The sequence below is a fragment of the Heterodontus francisci genome, chromosome 33 (assembly GCF_036365525.1).
Source record: "Heterodontus francisci isolate sHetFra1 chromosome 33, sHetFra1.hap1, whole genome shotgun sequence".
Lineage (NCBI taxonomy): Eukaryota > Metazoa > Chordata > Chondrichthyes > Heterodontiformes > Heterodontidae > Heterodontus > Heterodontus francisci.
The window spans coordinates 21,822,989-21,833,095 of NC_090403.1; the positions used below are offsets into that span (position 1 = coordinate 21,822,989).

At 70.7% G+C, this 10,107-nt stretch overlaps 1 protein-coding gene across 4 annotated transcripts in view; it reads right to left on the minus strand.

Annotated features, from left to right (window-relative positions):
• Positions 1-9,865, minus strand: part of tlk2 (tousled-like kinase 2) — a 160,155-nt gene extending 150,290 nt beyond the window's left edge. For 2 of the 4 annotated variants that reach the window (XM_068013163.1, XM_068013162.1), the window contains exon 1: positions 9,414-9,683. Coding sequence is in view for 2 of the 4 variants with exons in the window: in XM_068013160.1 (XP_067869261.1) it covers positions 9,779-9,797 (19 nt within the window). In the remaining 2 variants the exon portion in view is untranslated. Of the gene's footprint in view, positions 1-9,413; positions 9,684-9,778 lie in introns of those variants that run through there. The other 2 variants (XM_068013160.1, XM_068013161.1) reach the window with 2 other exon arrangements.
• Positions 9,866-10,107: the final 242 nt, after the last annotated feature.

Consider the following 10,107-nt stretch of genomic DNA (forward strand, 5'->3'; position numbering starts at 1 on the left):
TAGGGAGGGAGGGGGTGAGAGGGAGGGAGGGAGGGGAGGGAGGGGGTGAGGGAGGAGGGAGGGAGGGGGTGAGGGAGGAGGGAGGGAGGGGGTGAGGGAGGAGGGAGGGAGGGGGTGAGGGAGGGGAGGAGGGGTGGGGTGGAGGGAGGGAGGGGGTGAGGGAGGAGGGAGGAGGGGTGAGGGGGGGAGGGAGGAGGGAGGGGTGAGGGGAGGGAGGAGGGAGGGAGGAGGGGGAGGGGAGGAGGGGGTGAGGGAGGGAGGGAGGGAGGGAGGGAGGGGGTGAGGGAGGGAGGGGAGGGAGGGATGAGTGAGGGGGGGGGGGAGGGAGGGGGTGAGGGAGGAGGGAGGGAGGGGGTGAGGGAGGAGGGAGGGAGGGTGGTGAGGGAGGAGGAGGGAGGGGGTGAGGGAGGAGGGAGGGAGGGGGTGAGGGAGGAGGGAGGGAGGGGGTGAGGGAGGAGGGAGGGAGGGGGAGGGAGGAGGGAGGGAGGGGGTGAGGGAGGAGGGGGAGGGGAGGGGGTGAGGGGAGGAGGGAGGGAGGGGGTGAGGGAGGAGGGAGGGAGGGGGTAGGGGGGGAGGGGGTAGGGAGGGAGGAGGGAGGGAGGGGGGTAGGGAGGGGGAGGGAGGGAGGGGAGGTGAGGGAGGGAGGGGGTGAGGGGGTGAAGGGGGGAGGGGGTGAAGGGGGGAGGGGGTGAAGGGGGAGGGGGTGAAGGGGGGGAGGGGGTGAAGGGGGGAGGGGGTGAAGGGGGGAGGGGGTGAAGGGGGGAGGGGGGTGAAGGGGGAGGGGGTGAAGGGGGGAGGGGGTGAAGGGGGGAGGGGGTGAAGGGGGGAGGGGGTGTGAAGGGGGAGGGGGTGAAGGGGGGAGGGGGTGAAGGGGGGAGGGGGTGAAGGGGGGAGGGGGTGAAGGGGGGAGGGGGTGAAGGGGGGAGGGGGTGAAGGGGGGAGGGGGGTGAAGGGGGGGAGGGGGTGAAGGGGGGAGGGGGTGAAGGGGGGAGGGGGTGAAGGGGGGAGGGGGTGAGGGGGGAGGGGGTGAAGGGGGGAGGGGGTGAAGGGGGTGAGGGGGGAGGGGGTGAGGGGGTGAGGGGTGAGGGGGGAGGGGTGAGGGGGTGAGGGGGGAGGGGTGTGAGGGGGGAGGGGGGTGAGGGGGGAGGGGGTGAGGGGGGAGGGGGTGAGGGGGGAGGGGGTGAGGGGGGGGGAGGGGTGGAGGGGGGAGGGGGTGGAGGGGGGAGGGGGTGGAGGGGGGAGGGGGTGAGGGGGGAGGGGGTGAGGGGGAGGGGGTGAAGGGGGAGGGGGTGAAGGGGGGAGGGGGGTGAAGGGGGAGGGGGTGAAGGGGGAGGGGGTTGAAGGGGGAGGGGGTGAAGGAGGGAGGGGGTGAAGGGGGAGGGGGTGAAGGGGGAGGGGTGAAGGGGGGAGGGGGTGAAGGGGGGAGGGGGTGAAGGGGGGAGGGGGGTGAAGGGGGTGGGGGTGAAGGGGGGAGGGGGTGAAGGGGGGAGGGGGGTGAAGGGGGGAGGGGGTGAAGGGGGAGGGGGTGAAGGGGGGAGGGGGTGAAGGGGGGAGGGGGTGAAGGGGGGAGGGGGTGAAGGGGGGAGGGGGTGAAGGGGGGAGGGGGTGAAGGGGGGAGGGGGTGAAGGGGGGAGGGGGTGAAGGGGGGAGGGGGTGAAGGGGGAGGGGGTGAAGGGGGAGGGGGTGAAGGGGGGAGGGGGTGAAGGGGGGAGGGGGTGAAGGGGGGAGGGGGTGAAGGGGGGAGGGGGTGAAGGGGGGAGGGGGGTGAAGGGGGGAGGGGGTGAAGGGGGGAGGGGGTGAAGGGGGGAGGGGGTGAAGGGGGGAGGGGGTGAAGGGGGGAGGGGGTGAAGGGGGGAGGGGGTGAAGGGGGGAGGGGGTGAAGGGGGAGGGGGTGAAGGGGGGAGGGGGTGAAGGGGGGAGGGGGTGAAGGGGGGAGGGGGGTGAAGGGGGGAGGGGGTTGAAGGGGGGAGGGGGGTGAAGGGGGGAGGGGGTGAAGGGGGAGGGGGTGAAGGGGGGAGGGGGTGAAGGGGGGAGGGGGTGAAGGGGGAGGGGGTGAAGGGGGGAGGGGGTGAAGGGGGGAGGGGGTGAAGGGGGGAGGGGGTGAAGGGGGAGGGGTGGTGAAGGGGGGAGGGGGTGGAAGGGGGGAGGGGGTGAAGGGGGGAGGGGGTGAAGGGGGGAGGGGGTGAAGGGGGGGGGAGGGTGTGAAGGGGGAGGGGGTGAAGGGGGGAGGGGGTGAGGGGGGAGGGGGGTGAAGGGGGGAGGGGGTGAAGGGGGGAGGGGGTGAAGGGGGGAGGGGGTGAATGAAGGGGGAGGGGGTGAAGGGGGGAGGGGGTGAAGGGGGGAGGGGGTGAAGGGGGGAGGGGGTGAAGGGGGGAGGGGGTGAAGGGGGGAGGGGGTGAAGGGGGGAGGGGGTGAAGGGGGGAGGGGGTGAAGGGGGGAGGGGTGAAGGGGGGAGGGGGTGAAGGGGGGAGGGGGTGAAGGGGGGAGGGGGTGAAGGGGGGAGGGGTGAAGGGGGGAGGGGGTGAAGGGGGAGGGGGTGAAGGGGGGAGGGGGTGAGGGGGAGGGGGTGAAGGGGGGAGGGGGTGAAGGGGGGAGGGGGTGAAGGGGGGAGGGGTGAAGGGGGAGAGGGTGAGGGGGAGGGGGTGAAGGGGGGAGGGGGTGAAGGGGGGAGGGGTGAAGGGGGGAGGGGGTGAAGGGGGGAGGGGGTGAAGGGGGGAGGGGGTGAAGGGGGTGAGGGGGTGAGGGGGTGAGGGGAGTGAAGGGGGGTGAAGGGGGAGGGGGTGAAGGGGGTGACGGGGGGAGGGGGTGAAGGGGGGAGGGGGTGAAGAGGGGAGGGGTGTGAAGAGGGGAGGGGGTGAAGAGGGGAGGGGGTGAAGAGGGGAGGGGTGAAGAGGGAGGGGGTGAAGAGGGGAGGGGGTGAGCGGGGAGGGGTGAAGAGGGGAGGGGGTGAAGAGGGGGAGGGGGTGAAGAGGGGAGGGGGTGAAGAGGGGAGGGGGTGAAGAGGGGAGGGGGTGAAGAGGGGAGGGGGTGAAGAGGGGAGGGGTGAAGGGGGGAGGGGGTGAAGAGGGGAGGGGTGAAAGAGGGGAAGGGGGTGAAGAGGGAGGGGGTGAGAGGGGAGGGGGTGCAGCGGGGAGGGGGTGAAGAGGGGCGGGGTTGACGAGGGGAGGGGGTGAAGAGGGGAGGGGGGTGAAGAGGGGAGGGGGTGAAGAGGGAGGGGGTGAGAGGGGAGGGGGTGAAGAGGGGAGGGGGTGAAGAGGGGAGGGGGTGAAGAGGGGAGGGGGTGAAGAGGGGAGGGGGGTGAAGAGGTGAGGGGGTGAAGAGGGGAGGGGGTGAAGAGGGGAGGGGGTGAAGAGGGGAGGGGTGTGAAGAGGGGAGGGGGTGAAGAGGGGAGGGGTGAAGAGGGGAGGGGGTGAAGAGGGGGGGGGTGAAGAGGGGAGGGGTGAAGAGGGGAGGGGGTGAGAGGGGAGGGGGTGAAGAGGGGAGGGGGGTGAAGAGGGGAGGGGGTGAAGAGGGGAGGGGTGAAGAGGGGAGCGGGGGTGAAGAGGGGAGGGGTGTGAAGAGGGTGAGGGGGTGAAGAGGGGAGGGGGTGAAGAGGGAGGGGGTGAAGAGGGGAGGGGGTGAAGAGGGGAGGGGGTGAAGAGGGAGGGGGTGAAGAGGGGAGGGGGTGAAGAGGGGAGGGGGTGAAGAGGGGAGGGGGTGAAGAGGGGAGGGGGTGAAGAGGGGAGGGGGTGAAGAGGGGAGGGGGTGAAGAGGGGAGGGGGTGAAGAGGGGAGGGGGTGAAGAGGGGAGGGGGTGAAGAGGGAGGGGGTGAAGAAGGGGAGGGGGGTGAAGAGGGGAGGGGGTGAAGAGGGGAGGGGGTTGAAGAGGGGAGGGGGTGAAGAGGGGAGGGGGGTGAAGAGGGGAGGGGTGAAGAGGGGAGGGGGTGAAGAGGGGAGGGGGTGAAGAGGGGAGGGGGTGAAGAGGGAGGGGTTGAAGAGGGGAGGGGGTGAAGAGGGGAGGGGTGAAGAGGGGAGGGGTGAAGAGGGGAGGGGGTGAAGAGGGGAGGGGGTGAAGAGGGGAGGGGGTGAAGAGGGGAGGGGGGTGAAGAGGGGGAGGGGGTGAAGAGGGGAGGGGTTGAAGAGGGGAGGGGGTGAAGAGGGGAGGGGGTGAAGAGGGGAGGGGGTGAAGAGGGGAGGGGGTGAAGAGGGGAGGGGGGTGAAGAGGGGAGGGGGTTGAAGAGGGGAGGGGGTGAGAGGGAGGGGGTGAAGAGGGGAGGGGTGGTGAAGAGGGGAGGGGGTGAAGAGGGGAGGGGGTGAAGAGGGGAGGGGGTGAAGAGGGGAGGGGGTGAAGAGGGGAGGGGGTGAAGAGGGGAGGGGGTGAAGAGGGGAGGGGGTGAGAGGGGAGGGGAGGTGAGAGGGGAGGGGGTGAAGAGGGGGAGGGGGTGAAGAGGGGAGGGGGTGAAGAGGGGAGGGGGTGAGAGGGGAGGGGGTGAAGAGGGGAGGGGGTGAAGAGGGGAGGGGGTGAAGAGGGGAGGGGGTGATGAGGGGAGGGGGTGAAGAGGGGAGGGGGTGAAGAGGGGAGGGGGTGAAGAGGGGAGGGGGTGAAGAGGGGAGGGGGTGCGAGGGTGGGGTGAAGAGGGGAGGGGGTGAAGAGGGTGAGGGGGTGACGAGGGGAGGGGGTGAAGCAGGGGAGGGGGTGAAGAGGGGAGGGGGTTGAAGAGGGGAGGGGGTGAAGAGGGGAGGGGGTTGGTGAAGAGGGTGAGGGGGTGAAGAGGGGAGGGGGGTGAGGGGGAGGGGTGAAGAGGGAGGGGTGAAGAGGGGAGGGGTGAAGAGGGGAGGGGGTGAAGAGGGGAGCGGGGTGAAGAGGGGAGCGGGTGAAGAGGGGAGGGGGTGAAGAGGGTGAGGGGGTGAAGAGGGGAGGGGGTGAAGAGGGGAGGGGGTGAAGAGGGGAGGGGGTGAAGAGGGAGGGGAGCTGAAGAGGGGAGGGGGTGAAGAGGGGAGGGGGTGAAGAGGGGAGGGGTGATGAAGAGGGGAGGGGGTGAAAGAGGGGAGGGGGTAGAAGAGGGGAGGGGGTGAAGAGGGGAGGGGGTGAAGAGGGGAGGGGGTGAAGAGGGGAGGGGGTGAAGAGGGGAGGGGGTGAAGAGGGGGAGGGGGTGAAGAGGGAGGGGGTGAAGAGGGGAGGGGGGTGAAGAGGGGAGGGGTGAAGAGGGGAGGGGGTGAAGTGGGGAGGGGGTGAAGAGGGGAGGGGTTGTGAGGGGGAGGGGGTGAAGAGGGGAGGGGGTTGAAGAGGGGAGGGGGTGAAGAGGGGACGGGGGTGCAGAGGGGACCGGCGGGTGAAGAGGGGAGGGGGTGAAGAGGGGAGGGGGTGAAGAGGGGAGGGGGTGAAGAGGGGAGGGGGTGAAGAGGGTGAGGGGGTGAAGAGGGGAGGGGGTGAAGAGGGGCGGGGGTCGAGAGGGGAGCGGGGTGAAGAGGGGAGGGGGTGAAGAGGGGAGGGGGTGAAGAGGGGAGGGGGGTGAGAGGGGAGGGGGTGAAGAGGGGAGGGGGTTGAAGAGGGGAGGGGGTGAAGCGGGGAGGGGGTGAAGAGGGGAGGGGGGTGAAGAGGGTTGAGGGTGTGAGAGGGGAGGGGGTGAAGAGGGAGGGGGTGAAGAGGGGAGGGGGTGAAGAGGGGAGGGGTGAAGAGGGGAGGGGGTGAAGAGGGAGGGGGTGAAGAGGGTGAGGGGTGAGAGGGTGAAGAGGGAGGGGGTGAAGAGGGGAGGGGGTGAGAGGGGAGGGGGGGGTGGAGGGGGAGGGGATGGGGTGGAAGGAGGTGGGGTGAGGAGGGTGGGGACGGGGTGGAAGGAGGGTGGGGGACGGGGGTGGAAGGAGGGTGGGGGACGGGGGTGGAAGGAGGGTGGGGGACGGGGGGTGGAAGGAGGGTGGGGGACGGGGTGGAAGAGGGTGGGGGACGGGGGTGGAAGGAGGGTGGGGGACGGGGGGTGAAGGAGGGTGGGGGACGGGGGTGGAAGGAGGGTGGGGGACGGGGGTGGAAGGAGGGTGGGGGACGGGGGTGGAAGGAGGGTGGGGGACGGGGGTGGAAGGAGGGTGGGGGACGGGGGTGGAAGGAGGGTGGGGGACGGGGGTGGAAGGAGGGTGGGGGACGGGGGTGGAAGGAGGGTGGGGGACGGGGGTGGAAGGAGGGTGGGGGACGGGGGTGGAAGGAGGGTGGGGGACGGGGGTGGAAAGGAGGGTGGGGGACGGGGGTGGAAGGAGGGTGGGGGACGGGGGTGGAAGGAGGGTGGGGGACGGGGGTGGAAGGAGGGTGGGGGACGGGGGTGGAAGGAGGGTGGGGGACGGGGGTGGAAGGAGGGTGGGGGACGGGGGTGGAAGGAGGGTGGGGGACGGGGGTGGAAGGAGGGTGGGGGACGGGGGTGGAAGGAGGGTGGGGGACGGGGGTGGAAGGAGGGTGGGGGACGGGGGTGGAAGGAGGGTGGGGGACGGGGGTGGAAGGAGGGTGGGGACGGGGTGGAAGGAGGGTGGGGGACGGGGGTGGAAGGAGGGTGGGGGACGGGGGTGGAAGGAGGGTGGGGGACGGGGGTGGAAGGAGGGTGGGGGACGGGGGTGGAAGGAGGGTGGGGGACGGGGGTGGAAGGAGGGTGGGGGACGGGGGTGGAAGGAGGGTGGGGACGGGGGTGGAAGGAGGGTGGGGGACGGGGGTGGAAGGAGGGTGGGGGACGGGGGTGGAAGGAGGGTGGGGGACGGGGGTGGAAGGAGGGTGGGGGACGGGGGTGGAAGGAGGGTGGGGGACGGGGGTGGAAGGAGGGTGGGGGACGGGGGTGGAAGGAGGGTGGGGGACGGGGGTGGAAGGAGGGTGGGGGACGGGGGTGGAAGGAGGGTGGGGGACGGGGGTGGAAGGAGGGTGGGGGACGGGGGTGGAAGGAGGGTGGGGGACGGGGGTGGAAGGAGGGTGGGGGACGGGGGTGGAAGGAGGGTGGGGACGGGGGTGGAAGGAGGGTGGGGGACGGGGGTGGAAGGAGGGTGGGGGACGGGGGTGGAAGGAGGGTGGGGACGGGGGTGGAAGGAGGGTGGGGGACGGGGGTGGAAGGAGGGTGGGGACGGGGGTGGAAGGAGGGTGGGGGACGGGGGTGGAAGGAGGGTGGGGGACGGGGGTGGAAGGAGGGTGGGGGACGGGGGTGGAAGGAGGGTGGGGGACGGGGGTGGAAGGAGGGTGGGGGACGGGGGTGGAAGGAGGGTGGGGGACGGGGGTGGAAGGAGGGTGGGGGACGGGGGTGGAAGGAGGGTGGGGGACGGGGGTGGAAGGAGGGTGGGGGACGGGGGTGGAAGGAGGGTGGGGGACGGGGGTGGAAGGAGGGTGGGGGACGGGGGTGGAAGGAGGGTGGGGGACGGGGGTGGAAGGAGGGTGGGGGACGGGGGTGGAAGGAGGGTGGGGGACGGGGGTGGAAGGAGGGTGGGGGACGGGGGTGGAAGGAGGGTGGGGGACGGGGGTGGAAGGAGGGTGGGGGACGGGGGTGGAAGGAGGGTGGGGGACGGGGGTGGAAGGAGGGTGGGGGACGGGGGTGGAAGGAGGGTGGGGGACGGGGGTGGAAGGAGGGTGGGGGGACGGGGGTGGAAGGAGGGTGGGGGACGGGGGTGGAAGGAGGGTGGGGGACGGGGGTGGAAGGAGGGTGGGGACGGGGGTGGAAGGAGGTGTGGGGACGGGGGTGGAAGGAGGGTGGGGGACGGGGGTGGAAGGAGGGTGGGGACGGGGGGTGGAAGGAGGGTGGGGGACGGGGGTGGAAGGAGGGTGGGGGACGGGGGTGGAAGGAGGGTGGGGGACGGGGGTGGAAGGAGGGTGGGGGACGGGGGTGGAAGGAGGGTGGGGGACGGGGGTGGAAGGAGGGTGGGGGACGGGGGTGGAAGGAGGGTGGGGGACGGGGGTGGAAGGAGGGTGGGGGACGGGGGTGGAAGGAGGGTGGGGGACGGGGGTGGAAGGAGGGTGGGGGACGGGGGTGGAAGGAGGGTGGGGGACGGGGGTGGAAGGAGGGTGGGGGACGGGGGTGGAAGGAGGGTGGGGGACGGGGGTGGAAGGAGGGTGGGGGACGGGGGTGGAAGGAGGGTGGGGGACGGGGGTGGAAGGAGGGTGGGGGACGGGGGTGGAAGGAGGGTGGGGGACGGGGGTGGAAGGAGGGTGGGGGACGGGGTGGAAGGAGGGTGGGGGACGGGGGTGGAAGGAGGGTGGGGGACGGGGGTGGAAGGAGGGTGGGGGACGGGGGTGGAAGGAGGGTGGGGGACGGGGGTGGAAGGAGGGTGGGGGACGGGGGTGGAAGGAGGGTGGGGGACGGGGGTGGAAGGAGGGTGGGGGACGGGGGTGGAAGGAGGGTGGGGACGGGGGTGGAAGGAGGGTGGGGGACGGGGGTGGAAGGAGGGTGGGGGACGGGGGTGGAAGGAGGGTGGGGGACGGGGGTGGAAGGAGGGTGGGGGGACGGGGGTGGAAGGAGGGTGGGGGACGGGGGTGGAAGGAGGGTGGGGGACGGGGTGGAAGGAGGGTGGGGGACGGGGGTGGAAGGAGGGTGGGGGACGGGGGTGGAAGGAGGGTGGGGGACGGGGGTGGAAGGAGGGTGGGGACGGGGGTGGAAGGAGGGTGGGGGACGGGGGTGGAAGGAGGGTGGGGGACGGGGTGGAAGGAGGGTGGGGGACGGGGGTGGAAGGAGGGTGGGGGACGGGGGTGGAAGGAGGGTGGGGGGACGGGGGTGGAAGGAGGGTGGGGGACGGGGGTGGAAGGAGGGTGGGGGACGGGGGTGGAAGGAGGGTGGGGGACGGGGGTGGAAGGAGGGTGGGGGACGGGGTGGAAGGAGGGTGGGGACGGGGTGGAAGGAGGGGAGGAAATCGCTGATTCGATTTCTGAATTGAACTTTCCCCGTTACCTTGAGACTGCCCCACCCCAGCAGCTTATTTAACTATTTCACAAGGGGTCTGTCTCTGGGACCCCGTGCGCAGACGCAGTGCTTCACACCTGCCGGGCGCACATGCGCCCAGTGATGAGTAACTGTTTAGCCGTCTATGCGCAGGCGCACTTTGCTGGTAGCGCCACCGTTCATCGGTAGCGCATGCGCAGCATACTCAGTCCCGGACAATATTTGGCATCTCAGAGACGGGGGAACGATGGGTGAATTAACCAACACCGCGTCCCATAGGCAGGCCATCCCGAAATAAAACACCCCTGGAAATCCGCCGCACCACTGGTCTCTCCGCCCGCATCACATGCCCGGCGGCTGCTCACCCCCACTCCGCCGCCAGGCTTCAGGCCTCGCGCTGGAAGCTTACCTCTGGACACAGAGCTAGGCGGCGATTCTCACTCAAAGTGCTCGGGCCCTGCAGTCACCTGCTGTCGCCGTGCGGCCACTCAGAGCCCGAGGCCTTGCCACTCACGCACTCATCCCCACCCGCGGCCCCGTTTACCTGCTGCTACCGGCACGGCGGATCCTTCACTGCCGTTTGGCCTTTGACAGGAGCTCGGCCTGCGGTCAGTCCCCGAGTGAGCCCGGGAGAGGGAGGGGGACAGTATCACGGGGTTTGGTGGTAGGGTGAAGAGCGCGACATCTGCACTGGAAGCTGCCCCGACAGTGGCTGTGCTCGGCCCCAGAACCCGGGAGTCACTAGCTCTTAAAGCGGGGATGTCCCTGTTCAAGAAAGGGCCCGCCGAGCCGATTAAAAGTTAATCAACAATAAAGCACAGTGTGTCCTCTCGCGAGATTACAATAGGGAGGCCCCCCCCACCCACCTCCTCCCCCGGGAGCACTGACCCGCGGAGCAGCTCCACTCACCAACACACTCCTCAGCCATTTGCACCCAGCAACTCTGCTCCTTCGCTGCCTAGTCTGCACAAATTAAAACTTACTGCAATTTATTTCCTCCGCCGCCAGGGAAGTGAGGGTCCTTGAATGTATTTCTAGCAATGGGGTGGAGTACACGACCATCATCAACTCGACGGCAAGAATGCAACTGCACAAAGAGCAGGAATCCAAGCTATGGTGTCAGGGTTGCCACCCAATTTGTTTTGAAACATCATTTTGACCAAGATGTCTATATGCACATCAGACACTAAAAATCTTTTTCCTAATGCAAGTTTCCCCACCTCCATTTGCTTCTTGAA